Source organism: Astyanax mexicanus, chromosome 1, assembly GCF_023375975.1.
Source record: "Astyanax mexicanus isolate ESR-SI-001 chromosome 1, AstMex3_surface, whole genome shotgun sequence".
Lineage (NCBI taxonomy): Eukaryota > Metazoa > Chordata > Actinopteri > Characiformes > Acestrorhamphidae > Astyanax > Astyanax mexicanus.
Genome location: NC_064408.1, coordinates 83424388 through 83439982, shown reverse-complemented (window position 1 = coordinate 83439982; position 15595 = coordinate 83424388). Strand labels below are relative to the sequence as shown.

Below are 15595 nucleotides of genomic sequence, written 5' to 3'. Positions count from 1 at the left end.
GCTGTCATTCAAAGCTTTGCTCGAAGATCAATCTTTCATCTCTTTGTTCTTCTCCTGATCATGAAGCCGAGGGGCATTCACTAACTGGGATGTAAACAGTCACTAGAATGGGCTTAAGTTAAATGATTCACTGTAGAGAAACGAATCAATTATCTTTGCACAAATTTTAATCACAAAACAGGTAACACTACACACTGTACAATAGTGATGTAAGATATGTTGCAATATTTTGTTTTGCAGTATTGTATCATTTTATAAAAAACACAGGTATAAATATTTAATGATTAGTTTACATGTACAAATTGGTGTCAGAAATGGTTTATTTAATGTTGTGTTTAAACCCTGCCCCAAATTGCAGTGTTGTTTTCTGTCATTAGATCCCACTGTTCTGATTGGATAAAAAGTTAATTTTCTTTAACTTAGAGGTAAGTGGACCTGATACTGTACTTGTTTCACTTATTAACTAAAAACGTAAAATTAATTATTTGTAATAAATATGTTACTAACAATTGTTCATTTGGTTTAGTTGTCACTAAATAGGCTAAATGTTTTTGTATACTTCACTCTAGTGGCCCCACACTCTTGATTATGTAAATCATGGGTTTTGCTGTGTGCCATGGGTAAAAATATAGTGAACTACACAAATCAGCCACATCATTAACATTGACCATTTATGGCATGGGCTCCACAGCAGCAGATCAATTAAGTTCATAGATGCCCATGATGACCCTGTTACCACCAGTTCAGCGGACCACTTTTGGTTGGTACTAAAAATTCCATACTAGAAATAAAAAACATCTGGCAACTCATCTGATGTTTTGGAGATGTTTTGACCCAGGCATCTAGCCATTACATTTTAGCCCTTATCACAGTGACTGAGATCTTTTTGCTTAATACATAATAATAATAATACCTAGTAGTCTATATCTCATGCCTTGACAGATGCTACTGTAGATCAAAATAATTCATGTTTTTAAATGGAGTGGTGCCAATATAATGATTGATCAGTGGACATAGTAAAATCATACACAGCTTTTGACTTTTAGTGTTAATTTCTACACCATAATATTATAAAGTTGAAAGTTGAAAGAAAAAAAATAGTGATATTCCTTCTTTAAAGGAACGATCAATAAATGAGAATGAGCGAGTGAAATGGCTACAGCAGTCCAAATTCCAAACACTGGATTGAATTTTCTGCCCCACCCACTCCTTTCCAGATGCAAAGCTCACCCGGATTGCCAGATTGATGCACAGTGACAACCAACAACGAGTCTTACTCTGTAGCTAACCAGTGAATATATACATGTTTCGTGTCCAAAATGCTGTGTCTCTCTTATGGTAGTGGTGGTTGTAAATTACCCAGCTAGGGTTAGTAACCTTACTGAAGCTCAGTGATTACCTGTTTAGCAGAAAAATAGCCAGCTCTCACGTTTCCATGGCTGCAGCACACTGTTTACGTGCTGTTGTCTATACTTGGCATCCTTGAGTGTGGAAATGGGACTGGAGGATTGGCGGTTGGCAGGTTTGGAGGCTATATTCCACACCGACAAGACCTGTCAGTGCTTAAACCTAAGCATGTTGAATATCTGATGATACATCTTGATCATTTTCTGAGGTCCTACAGAAAATATAATCCTTAAGGGTCCTTTAATTCCATTATTCCACTCTGTTTAGATGGTTAATTGTTAAAGACGTAATCAGTAAATTACCTGATTACTAATATTATTAAAGATAAGAGCTGTATTTTGAAGCAGATTTACAGACAGGATGTCTCTGGACCTGCATATTCCTTTTTCATATTGTGCATTTTATTCTGTGAGTTCGTGCTCAGACTGCCAACACCTGCACATAAAGGGGGGCTTGGGGTACAGGGCTTCTCCCCATCAGGATCTGCATACACCCTCTGTGAGGGAAACCAAGCGGCAAATAGACTTCGTTTACACAGCTGACTGCCCGGGCCTCAGCAGAATGACGCATCTATCCATCCAGCCTCACTTTACACGCATCACTCTGTCATTACACCAGCTGCCATTCTCATAGGTTTACTCCATTTATAGAAACAAACCTTTCATAAACCTCCTCATTTGTTTTTAAAATTCATACATCTACCTATACATCAGTCCAGCAGATATTTCTCCAAATTTATCCTCAAGACCATTTTTTATTATAGGCATTTTCATCATTTGTGACACAATTCACAAATTCTATATTATATGAATTTTCTCTTAGTGAGCTCTATCCAGGCTTCAATACAACCTCTACATGACAAGGTTAGTTTAACATACACTACAACAAAGACTTCCAAAATAAACAATGATACAACCCATGTCCTTCTCTAAACACACACAAAAGAGTATGGTAAGTTTATGCACAAATATTAAATGCATTTCGGACATCATGTAAATAAAATTGATTTCAGCCTTTTTGCTGTTCCACAATATGGTCTTAATTCACTGGTCATATTTATTTTGATCCAGGTATTTTCATGTATTTAGGAAGGACACTTGTTCAATTACCATTGCACTGCACCGTACTAATAAACTATGCATTTATTTTATGTTATTATTTGTGTTTACACAATGTTACCAGATTTTAATCAGTGATGTTTAATTGAGGTTTTACCACCTTAGCAGGTGTAGCATCACATCATGTGACTGGTAACTAGGTAACAAGGTAGGACAAAACTGTGGAGAAAGTTGGGTACAACTGAAAAATAATTGGGAATGACAATTATGCTCAGAAAAGTGTAATTTTAATAAGATAAAATATATTCACTAGCCAAAAGTCATGGGATATCAGTGTGTAAATTGATTAGGAAGTGTTACTCCAGGGACAATTTGGAACTTTTGGGGATAACCAGAAACAACACAGATGGATATAATAAAAGATACAATATAAGACCGAAATAGACGACAAGATTGTCTATATTAGAATCAGGCTTAGGGCATTTAATAATGGTGTCACAAATTAATTGCTTTCATAATAATAACAATAATAATGATGATGATGATGATTATTATTATTATTATTATTATTATTATGTAAATAGGTTTTGTATTGTATTTCTCTGTATAAGGCAAATGTTTCCTACTTCCCTACTTAAGACATACACTGTTTCCACAATTAATTGGAGCAGTTACTGAAATATCCATAGCAAACACTGTCACAGGCAGCTATATGACTCATGCACTCATACTGTATCCTCATAAATAGAAAGTTATCTACTACCAATGCAAGACTGTAAAACCTATTATCTACTACCACAGTACGACTATCTATTAGAGGAAGATATGTTGAGAATGTTCCCATATAAGGCTATTTAAAGAGGTCCTCCTCTCCACAAAAGACCTCCACTCACTGATAAGGTCTGGAGGTGTGTGAGCCGTGCCAGAGTGCCTCAGGCTAACAGAGAGTTCTGATGGGCTGCATATGAATGCACGTAGTGATGCTGACACACTGGCCCTCCATCTGCCTCTAGTAATGAGGTAAATGATCTGAAGCGTTTTGAAAGGGGTCACTTTGCATGCGTTCCCTTCTGAGGCTGCACGTGTATTTTTAGTGGTGAACCTGACATTATGATAAGTGGAGCTGTACGTTGCCTGTGGGCAACATCAGGAAATAAATGAATGAGTCAGTTCATTTTGACTGGGGAAAACACACACACACACTCACACACGAAAATGTCACCATTTGACAAACTGACTTTACAAATCATACAACTACTACTGACCAAAGAAATACCTGTATTTTAGGGTTTTTCATCAGCTTTTCTGACTGTCGGTGAAGAAAAGTTCTTTTAGTTCTTTTGTAGGCTCACCCGCTATTTCAGAACCATATAATTTGGTATACGATGCATTGTAAACCCTAGAACATAAATGAATTCATTAAAATAAGCACACAAAGCTTAAATAAAACCCATACCACTATAATAACAAAGACATAAGTGTCTTCACTTTACGTTACTAAAACTGAGAGTAATGTTGTGTTTTGCTTTGTAGAAAAGGCAGGGCTAAATGGCATTTTTAGCCTTTTGTTGAATTTTAACATTTCTTTTTGAAGGTTAGATTGGGGTGCTGTTTAAAGTTATTCATTACTTTTTCCATTATGTATGTTAAAGTTCAGCAGACAACACATCTTAAATAACTAATACAAAGGTAAATAACTTGATGTGGTCAGTCTCTAATCTACAGCTGTTGAAAAAATAAGAGACCACTTAAAATGTATGAGTTTCTTTGATTTTACCAAATTGAAAACAGATGGATAAGCACAACCATCAAACCAAGCTGAACTGCTTGAATTTTTGCACCAGGATTGGCATAAAATTATTCAAAAGCAGTGTGTAAAACTGGTGGAGGAGAACATGCCAAGATGCATGAAAACTGTGATTAAAAACCAGGGTTATTCCACCAAATATTGATTTCTGAACTCCTAAAACTTTTTAATATTTACTTGTTTACTTTGCATGATTTGAGGTCTGAAAGCTCTGCATCTTTTTGGTATTTCAGCCATTTCTCATTTTCAGCAAAAAATGCTCTAAATAAAAATATATTTATTTGTAATTTGGGAGAAATGTCTGCAATTTGTAGAATAAAACAAGAATGTTCATTTTACTCAAACATATTGTGGCGTCTGTGTGTGTGTGTGTGTGTGTGTGTGTGTGCCAGCTTTTAGTGTGCCTGTGGGGGCCTACCATCTTTGTGTTGGATAGCTGGGTTGGTGGCCTCAGGGCTGTTTGTGCTGTGGTGGCAGTTGGGTTTCGCTCTCCTAGCCTTGTTAAAGGCTATAAGTGAGTGGCAAGCCTGTTAAATAAAGAGCTGTTGAGTACTTGCAATGAGTCTCCCGAGTCCTCCTTCCTCTTCCACGCCACATTTGGTGTCAGAAGCGACCCTGCTGGATGATATGGAGCTGCTGGCAGGGGAAATCGAACGGCTGGAGAGGATAACGGCGGACCAGCGGACGAGGGGCAAGACTCACCAGCGGAGTGGACCCAGACCGGACGGCGCCAGCAGGCTGTCCGAAGGTCGAGCCCGCGGAACGGATGGCGCGAGGACGGCGGCGCCGGCTCCCAGAGTGGACAGCGCGATGACGTCAGCGCCGGCTCGCGGAGCGGATGGCGTGGAGTCGGTGGCGCCGGCTCCCAGAGTGGACGGCGCGCTGACGGCGAGCTTGACGGCTCATCCCCGCCTGTCATTCTATGACGGCAGCGCTGACTGGACGGCCTTCGAAGCCCAGCTGGAGATCGTGGCGGGCCGTGCGGGCTGGACGGATGCTGAGACGGCGGCCAACCTCTGTCTGGCGCTGCAGGGAGACGCACTGAGGGTGCTGATCGAGCTTCCCGCGGAGTGCCGCTGCGAGCTGTCTGACTTGACGCGGGCGCTGAGAACCCGCTTCAGCCGTCAACCTTCCGAGGCGGCCGCCAAAATGCTAGTGGCGGACCGGCGCCGGCAGCGGGGAGAGACTTTGGCCGTGCTGGCATCTGAGATGGCTCTGCTAATCCGCCAAGCTTATCCGGCATTTCCGCGAGCGGCTCAGAGAAGTCTCGCGCTGGATAATTTCCTGCGCGCCCTAGAGCCAGACGAGCTGCGCAGACATGTGAGACTGGCCGACCCACAGACCCTGGAGGCCGCGGTGGAGGTGGCTGAGCGGTCCGAACTCATCCTGTCCAGCCATCCGGAACCGTGGGGGGCGTCGCCCGGAGCCCATGATCCACCGAGATGGAAGCGGAGCCGGCCTGAGGCGCAACTGGAGTGCTGGCATTGCGGGGGGCGTGGCCACAAGCGAGCGCAGTGCGGCCGGCCGGGAAACGGAGCTGGGACCACCAAGTGAGGGTTACGGTGGCCCCAGGGATCCTAGGCTTACCCTCGGAACCTGATCACGGAGCTGTCGGACCCGGCGGCTATTTTCTGAAGTGCACGCTGAATGGAGTGACGGTGGACGCGCTGGTGGACACGGGCTCGTCAGTCTCGCTGATAAAGCCTGAGCTCGCGAGGGATGTGGCAGGCGAGTTTGTGATGGACTACAGCCGGCGCATCGCTCTCTCTTCGGTCACCGGAGATCCTATCGCTCTCCTGGGACTAACGGAGCTGACAATTGATGTTGGCAAGGGCCCCTTTCAGCAGGAGTTCTGGGTTGGGCACATCAACGATCCGTGCATTCTGGGCAAGGACCTGCTTGCACGCGTTGGAGCCGTCATTGATTGTGCACGGGGCTCGGTTCTGGTGACTGGACTCCCTGTAGAGGAACATGACGAGTGCGGGGTAAGTGAGCCGTTGGGGGGGGATGCGTGTGATTCAGTGCACGTTATGTTCGAGGGTCCGTTAGATGCGGGGTTAATTATCGATCCGATAGAAGAGATGCTGGAGCGCAGTTGTGTGGGCTTATCAGAACCCCAACAACTGCGCTTACGCGACCTGATTGAGCGTTTTCGCGCTAGCTTCGCTGTGTCTGAGCGTGAGTGTACTAGGACTAGCCTTGCGTTTCATTCTATAAACACAGGTGACACCCAGCCCATCAGGCTGAGACCGCACCGTCTGGCATTAGCGAAACGCATAGCGGCTGAGCAGTTAGTCCGTAATATGGCGAGTGCGGGCATTATTGAGCCTTCGAGCAGCCCGTGGTCGGCCCCAGTGGTCCTTGCAAAAAAGAAGGACGGGAACTGGCGTTTTTGCGTTGATTATCGCCGACTTAACGCCGTCACGAAGCTCGACTCTTATCCGCTTCCCAGGATCGACGATACGCTAGATCAGCTATCGGGCTCAGCCTGGTTCAGCTCGCTAGATTTGAGGAGCGGGTATTGGCAGGTGCCCCTAGCTGAAGGGGATAGGGAGAAAACCGCTTTCTCGCTCGGCTCGGCTCTATGGCATTTCACGGTGCTCCCGTTTGGGTTGTGTAACTCGCCGGCTACTTTCGAGCGTCTTATGGAGCGCGTGTTAAGCGGAATCCCGCGTTCGTGCTGCATTGTTTACCTGGATGACCTCATGGCGCACGGGACCGACTTCGACTCCGCGCTCTCTCACCTCGAGGTGGTGCTCGGCGCGATTCAGGCGGCTAACCTGAAGCTCAACCCGGCGAAGTGTAACCTGCTGAGGCAGCGCATGAACTTTCTGGGCCATGTAGTGAGCAGTGCTGGTGTGGAAACCGACCCTAAAAAGACGGAGGCTGTCCGTGACTGGCCTGTCCCACGTAACGCGAAAATGGTTCGTAGTTTCGTGGGGCTCGCATTGTATTACAGGCGGTTTATCAGGGGGTTCGCGGACGTGGCGGCGCCGCTTCACAATTTAACTAGACCGGGTGTGACATTCCGTTGGTCTGACGAGGCGGAGCGAGCGTTCGAGGAGCTAAAAAGCCGTCTATGCAATACTCCAGTTCTAGCGTATCCGAATATGTCGGAGAGTTTCATTGTGGATACTGATGCGAGCGACCGTGGCCTCGGAGCGGTCCTGTCACAGGTTCAGGATGGCTCAGAGCGCGTAATAGCGTACTATAGCCGCCGCCTGGACAACTATTGTAACTATTGTGTAACGCGCCGGGAGCTACTCGCGGTGGTCGAGAGCCTTAAACATTTCCGACCGTATGTGTATGGGGTCCCATTTCTGCTGCGCACCGACCACGCCTCGCTACAGTGGCTCATGCGTTTCCGCGAGCCCGAGCGCCAGCTTGCGCGCTGGATATCTAGACTCCAGGAGTTTAGCTTCGAGGTTGTGCACCGACCGGGCCGTATCCATGGTAACGCGGACGCTTTGTCTCGCCGGCCGTATGCGGCCATTGACTGTAAGCATTGCGCTCGTGTGGAGGAGAAATCCGCTGAGACTGCTCGTTGCGCTGCAGTCTCAGCGGATGTGGCCGGCAGTGTAGCGGTGGCCCAGGTGTCCGTAGAACAGTTCCGAGATGCGCAGCGGGCGGATCGCGACTTAATGTGGGCAGTACATGCGCTCAAGGCGAATGTCGCGCCGTCGTGGGAGGAGGTGGTACCGTTGGGTCCGGTCGCTAAAGCGCTGCGCTCCAACTGGGCTAGCTTTAGCTTATCTGATGGCGTGCTGTGCCATACCTGGGAGGATCCGGCAAATGGGCGGCGCGTGTTTCAGGTGGTGATACCACGGGCGTTTAGGGATTCGGTCCTACGGGGAGTCCATGGGTCGCCTGGGGCTGGGCACTTTGGCGTTACCAAAACCCTGAAGCGCCTGAGACAATGCTTCTATTGGCCTGGGTGCAGGGCTGATGTGGAGCTCTTCGTGCACTGCTGTGACGTGTGCGCCGCCAAGAAAGGCCCCGCGAGGGCGCCCCGCGCCCCACTTCACCCCTATCAGTGCGGCGGCCCGATGGAGCGGGTGGCCGTGGATGTGTTGGGCCCCTTCCCGGTGACGGACTCTGGGAACCGCTATGTCTTAGTGGCGATGGACTATTTTACGAAGTGGCCGGAGGCCTACGAGGTTCCGGGACCAAGGAGCGGTCACTACTGCGGATGTCCTGGTGCGGGAGTTCTTCTGCAGATTCGGGGTTCCGGAGGAGCTGCATAGCGACCAGGGGAGGAACTTCGAGTCGGAGGTCATGGCGGAGGTCTGCCGCATCTTGGGCATACATAAGACCAGGACGACGCCCCTTCATCCGCAGAGTGACGGGCTGGTGGAGCGGTTTAACCGCACGCTGGCAGCGCAGTTGGCCATGGTGTCGAGCAAAGGACAGCGTGACTGGGACAAACATCTACCGGTCGTGCTGCTGGCCTGCCGCTCGGCCGTGCAGGAGACGACAGGATTCACGCCGGCCCTGCTTATGTTTGGTCGCGAGCTGAGGACGCCGGTGGCTCTGGCTTTCGGGGCACCTCCTGATGGGGGCGAGCACGCTACGGACGCGCCCACTTTCGTTTCGCATCTTCTGTCCTCACTGGATTTAGCGCACGGGCTCGCGCGCTCGAACCAGTCTGCTGCCGGACGGAAGCAGAAACGCGCGTATGATACGCGCTGCTTTGGGGAGCCTTTATCTGTGGGGGCGAGGGTTTGGCTGTACAACCCTCAGCGTAAGAAGGGACTGTGCCCGAAGCTTCAGCCGGCATGGGTGGGTCCGTGCTTGGTGCTGTCCAGGCTTGGGGAGGTGGTGTACAGGATCCGGTGGGGCAGACGCAGAATGATTGTGCACCGCGATCAGTTGGCCCCTTACTGTCCTAAACTGTTGGACACGGTGGGCGGCGGGGCGGGGCCTATCGGACCTGATCCCGAACCCGGCCCGGACTCTGGCTCTGCGGAGCCGCTGGCGGGTGGCGCTTTGCCCGGACACTCAAGGCAGCCACGGGTGAGAAGGCCGCCCGCCCGCCTGGAGGACTTTGTGTGTGACTGATTGTAAAAAAAAAAAAAAAAAAAAAATTTGTTGTTCATGGGGTTCTTGTTGGGTTTGTGGGGTCGCCGGGACGGCTGACCCTTAAGGGGGGGGCTATGTGGCGTCTGTGTGTGTGTGTGTGTGTGTGCCAGCTTTTAGTGTGCCTGTGGGGGCGGGGTGTGGTAATCCGGGGCCAGCGGGGCATTATGGGGGTATGTTTTGGGTGGGTTAAGGGGACCTACCATCTTTTTGTTGGATAGCTGGGTTGGTGGCCTCAGGGCTGTTTGTGCTGTGGTGGCAGTTGGGTTTCGCTCTCCTAGCCTTGTTAAAGGCTATAAGTGAGTGGCAAGCCTGTTAATAAAGAGCTGTTGAGTACTTGCAATGAGTCTCACGAGTCCTCCTTCCTCTTCCACGCCACAATATACCTATAAGTAGCAAAATCAGAGAAAAACTGATTTAGAAACTGAAGTGGTCTCCTAGTCTTATTTTGATTATTTTGAGACATATTTTTGTTACTTGTGGAATAATCTGTCAGATATAACTATTTAATATTAATGTTCATTTATTTATTTTTATGTACATTTTTGTTTTCAGCAAAAAAATATCCTAAATGTTCTAAGTAAGCAGCTGTATAGAAAATGTACAATACCTTCTGAAGAACAGTTTTGTCATAAAATATTGTCCAATTAACCAATAATGTCATTTTGAGTTGCCTTGATTTATGCACATACTAACACTTTTTTGTAAAAAGAACTTAATTCAAAAACGTATTATTTTACATTGGATTTAGTTTAATTAATATTTAAAGATTAAATAATACTTTTATTTTGTTTTTAGATAGTAGTAGCATTTATAATTTATATAGCCAGCATTTTTAAACAAGATATATGCGGTTGTTCCTTCAGACACATATACAAAAGCATGTCAATCTAACACTAATAAAGAAAACTAATTAACTAAATTATATAAGGTTAAGCTAGGAGTCTGAACATGGAGTTAATGTAATTAAGCTAACTAGCTGCTATTTTTAGGTTTATGGTAACATACATACTGCAATAAGGGGCACAGACACCCCTTCACACACTAATTCTGTGAAATTGAATGTGTTTATTTATAATACTAAACTTTTAAGATCTTTTCTCCCCTCTGGTTCAGTTTGACAAAGATTTAAGTCAGGTCATTTAGCAAGCTAGGCTAACTAAGCTAGCTTGTTGAAGAGTAACTGTTTATTATACTTTGGGTGTATTGACAAATATCTTTCAGTTAGGATTACTTATCTTAGTATCTATAATTACATAATCATTGTGTGAAACCTTGTATTTTATATGCATAACCAATACTCACCTTACATTTGATCATTTTTACTCACAGTGTATTTTACACGCATTTATATAGAAGATTAACCAATAATCACAATATATTCTTTACATATATAGTAAAACATTGTTTGATCAGGCATGTGACTAACACAGACTTTATTATGACAAATTAACCCACACGATACATAAGGCGTTTACTAACACATAGGGTCTATTGTATGGCGGTCTAACCACGCACCACTAACACATTAACATATAACATATGAGATTTATTGTGAGACTTATATAGCTCATGCTTGAAGCATTTCGTTTACTGCATGTCTCTGACTAACGACCATCAATCATCATCTAGTGCACTCTGTATGAACTAAATTGATACAAAGGAGGCTTCGGGACGAACAGTGCGGCCTTTCTCTCTGTGCGTGCAAAGTTCTTCACCTACTAAATCGGGAGGACGCGCGCACATAGGGAGGGCGGCACTGTCTAATTACTGGAACAATATCACACTGTCTGACTGGACCCAGTCAATTCTTAAAACAATACCACACTGTCCGGCTGGACACAATCAAGGCCAAACATTAGTGGTCCGGTCAGACCTGTGAAACTTGAACACTAACACGTGAAAATATGCATACTAACATGAGATGATTTTAGCAACGCCTCATCAGCAGGTTTCACGTCATTTAGGGTATAAACATGGAGTCAGATCAGAGGGGGGTCAGAACTTATACTGAGACAGCTAATAATTGGTTTTGTATGTTCTCCTGGATCCAGTACTTTGTAATAAATACTTGGTTTGCTTTCAACTTCACTCCACCTGTCTGACTCTCTCTATCAAACGAACACGCAGGGGAGTTGTACCCCGGACGAGAGGTGGGTGTTGACCCACCTTTCATTTTCTTTTCTACAACATTGTCAACGTTGCTAGCCAGCTAGTTAGGTTAGCAAACTAGCACAAAATTATTGTTTTTAATTGATGAAACTAATTGATGTACTCTTTTAAACCTGATAATCAGAAACTCATTAAAATGAACCAGAAGTACTCACTTTCAAACTGTCCTTAGATCAGGGGTCCCCAAACTTTTTCCTGCGAGGGCCAAATAACTTTTCACTTCTCTGATGGGGGGCCGGAGTTAGTTTGATACAGAAAAAGGGTGACAATCACAGGGGTGCTGCAACATAAACATTTATTTTTTCAGAAAACACCACATAACCAAACATTAATAACCCTTTCCGGGATCTTCACAGAAAAAAAGTCAGGAAATGAAAAATAACACTATTAACAAACTAAATAACACTATTTAAGAAAAAAATAACACCATTAACAAACTAAATAACACTATTTAAGAAAAAAATAACACCATTAACAAACTAAATAACACTATTTAAGAAAAAAATAACACCATTAACAAAATAAATAACACTATTTATGAAAAAAATAAGACCATTAAACAAAATAAATAACATTATTTATGAAATAATATCCAAATAACCCTCTCTGGGTTCTTCACAGAAAAAAAAAGTCTGTGGAACATTAACTTTGTTGTGCTGTGCACATCTTAACAGGTAAAGTTATCAGAGCAGAATCTCTTTCTTAAATGACTCATATGAGTAGTCTCTCAAAGTTCTCGTGTTTCTTTCTCGTGTTTGTAGGTTCTAGAAGGCTTGTAGATACCACTGTTTGCAGCTTTCTCTCTCATCAACTTCCTTGTGACCTACACAGCACAGTACATTTTACTACCAGTATGGTTGTGGGGATGGATTTTATCCCAGTTGATTTTATTATGATCATATTTGTTTATACTCAGAATGACTCATTCAAGTCAGAAAAGTGAGCTTACCTATGTATGTTCATCAGTGTGAACTGTGGGCCTGCATTTGGCTGGTGAGAAGTTCAATGTCAGGTTCCATTCTAGTCACAGCCAGTCTCAAACACTGAAGCAGATGTTCATCGGTCAATCTTGATCTCATCGGAGTTTTCAGGAGTTTCATGTGTGAAAAGGTTTGCTCGCAGATATACGTGCTGCCAAAAAGTGTGGACATCTTCATTGCGTGTTTTTTTATGTTAGGGTACGTGTCGTTTGGGAGTGCGGCATAGAAGTCAATAAGACTGTTGGGCTTGAACACGTCTTTCAGAACATCACAGTTCTGTAACTCGGCCAACTCAAACTGATAAGAAGGCTGGGCTTCATCGATGTCGGCAACAAAGGGGTTCTGGAAAAGACGGATTTCTTTTGCATTAACATGTAGTTCACGGAATCGCACACCGAACTCCCCCTTGAGCATTTCCAGTGCTTCCACACACTTTTCAGTTGGGAACGGGACTGCTGGGTTCTCTGCAGAGAGGTTTTGGGTAGCAGGGAGATGGATGAAGTTGTGCTTTTTCACTTGTTCCAAAAGCAGCGCTAGTTTCACCTCAAATGCTTTTATGTGGGAATACATGTCGCAAATGAGTTTCCCCTGGCCTTGTAGCTGCAAGTTAAGGCTGTTCAGCATTTCTGTCACGTCTGTTAAAAATGCCAGGTGCCATTTCCACTCTGGGTCCATCAGCTCTGGGACCGTTTTGTCTTTTGAGTGAAGAAATGCGTTAATTTCGGGTAGCAGCTCATAAAAACGCCTCAAAACTCTGCCCCGGCTCAGCCATCGGACCTCCGTGTAATACAGCACATCGCCGTACGCAGACTCCAGCTCAGACAGGAATTGTTGGAACTCCCTGTGTTTAAGTCCCTTTGCTCTGATGAAGTTTATGCATGACACCACAACCTTCATAACAGAATCCCACTTCAACACTTTGCAGCACAGTGCTTGCTGGTGAATTAAGCAGTGGACTTGTAGCGGGGCGGTGAGACCCCGCTCTTCCATCTCCCGCTTCACGCGTCCTGTTAGACCCCGAGACGCGCCCACCATACAAGGAGCCCCGTCAGTCGTGATGCTGGCAAGCTTTGACCAGTCCAGGTCCAAATCTTGCATGGTTTGGCATACTTTGCCGAAAATATCCTCCCCCGTTGTAGTCCCTTTGAGACTTTGGAGGGCTGCTAGCTCCTCGCTCATCTCAAAGTTTGCGTTAACTCCACGAATGAAAATTACCAGCTGCGCTGTGTCCTGCACATCCGTGCTCTCATCCAATGCTAATGAAAAAAAGTCAAACTCTTTTGTCTTCTGCTGCAGCTGTGCATACACATTACCCCCGATTTCTTCGATGCGTCTGGTGATTGTACTCGCTGACAGACTCACTGCATTGAACACATCTTTCTTCTCGGGACACACTTCCTCCGCGACAGCATTCAAACATTTCTTAACAAACTCTCCATCTGTGAAAGGTTTACCGCTGCTTGCTATCATTTGAGCAACCCGAAAGCTGGCCCGAACGGATGACTGGTTCAGCTGAGCTTGGCGTACAAATGTATTCTGCTGAGCTAACAGTCCACTTTTTAACTTTAACAGTTTGTCTGCCCGCATTTGGCCTTGCAAGCTATCATATTTGTCTTTGTGACGGGATTCATAGTGCCGTCGCAGATTGTATTCTTTGAATACCGCCAGCGCCTCATGGCAGGTGAGACAAACAGCCTTTTCTTTGCATTGAACAAAAAAATAATCGTTTGTCCACTGCAAGTTAAATACCCTGCATTCTGAATCAATTTTTCTCTTACCTAACCTTTTCGCCATCATTACGTTCTCTTTGACAGGGGGATTTTTTTTTCCTGCGGGTGGGGGTAAGGGGGGGGGGGGGGGCGGGGGGTATTTGTTCAGGGGGCCAAATGTGGAGGCGGGCCGTATCCGGCCCGCGGGCCGTAGTTTGGGGACCACTGCCTTAGATTAAACACACCGCCTGGCCAAAAAAAAAGTCTCCACCTGGATTTAACAAAGCAAATGATCTGGAGTTGCTGCAGTTGGTCAGGTTTAGGTTCAGCAACAGTATGTGTTGAAAGAATGAGGTCAACTGACTACCTGAATATAATAAATATAGGTTATTCCATCATTGTTTTTTTTTTCCCCTGATGATACGTTCATATTCCAAGATAACAATACCAGGATTTATGGGGCTGGAATTGTGAAAGAGTGATTCAGGGAGCATGAGATCATCATTTTCACACATGGATTGTTCCCCACAGAGTCCAGATCTTATCCTCATTGAGTATCTTTGGGATGTGCAGGAGAAGAATTTCCTGCAGCAGTCAGATTCTAATATCATCGTTGCAAGATCTTGGTGAAAAATGAATGCAACACTGGATTGTAATAAATCTTGTGACATTGCAGAAGCTTATCGAAACAATGCCACAGTGAATGTGTCCTGCAATCAAAGCTGAAGGCGGTCCAACACAATATTATATAATATTATATAATTTGGGCAAATTGCTTGCTATGCCAACTATGGCAACCAAGACGCAGGTCTACAAGTTCTACTAAAAAACCTGAATAACAGCCAACTACTAACCAGCTAACAATATTGGTTAGTAGAAGGTCTTCTGAAAGTTTTAGTTAACTTTTTTATAGCATTCAATCTGTTAAGATTTGTGGATGTTCTTAGGACATTTTCGTTTAACGTTTAAACTTTTAGGTAACATCGCTGCAACGTAACTGTGTCAGTGTTTTCAAAAAAGATTTATGTTACTTTTGATGTTTCCATAACTTTATTAATCATCTAGCAGGGAACGTTATTTGAGAAAATGTTATAATAATGATATAACCATTATTATGTCACACATTTTCAGAAAGTTCCTGGAACATTATTTCTGCAATGTTACAGGCTAACCTTCTTGGAACTTTTTTCAAAACATTGCTACAGTTTCTTATAATGTTCTCTGTTAGCTGGGTATTGGATAAATTGGTAAAATTGGTAAACTGGATATATGTAAAACACATCTAGATATAAACTGTAAGGCATTGGGTAAAAGTTGACATGTCAAGGGGCTCTGAGTGGTCTAGCGAGCTAAGGGCTGCCACTATGATCAGGAAACGCCCTTTCA

General features: G+C 44.9%; 1 protein-coding gene across 1 annotated transcript; it reads right to left on the bottom strand.

Annotated features, from left to right (window-relative positions):
- Positions 1 to 12482: 12482 nt before the first annotated feature.
- LOC125799087 (general transcription factor II-I repeat domain-containing protein 2-like) lies at positions 12483 to 14087 on the bottom strand. The gene has a single exon (XM_049475051.1). It carries the CDS (start codon positions 14085 to 14087, stop codon positions 12483 to 12485), a length of 1605 nt encoding a protein of 534 aa, XP_049331008.1.
- Positions 14088 to 15595: the final 1508 nt, after the last annotated feature.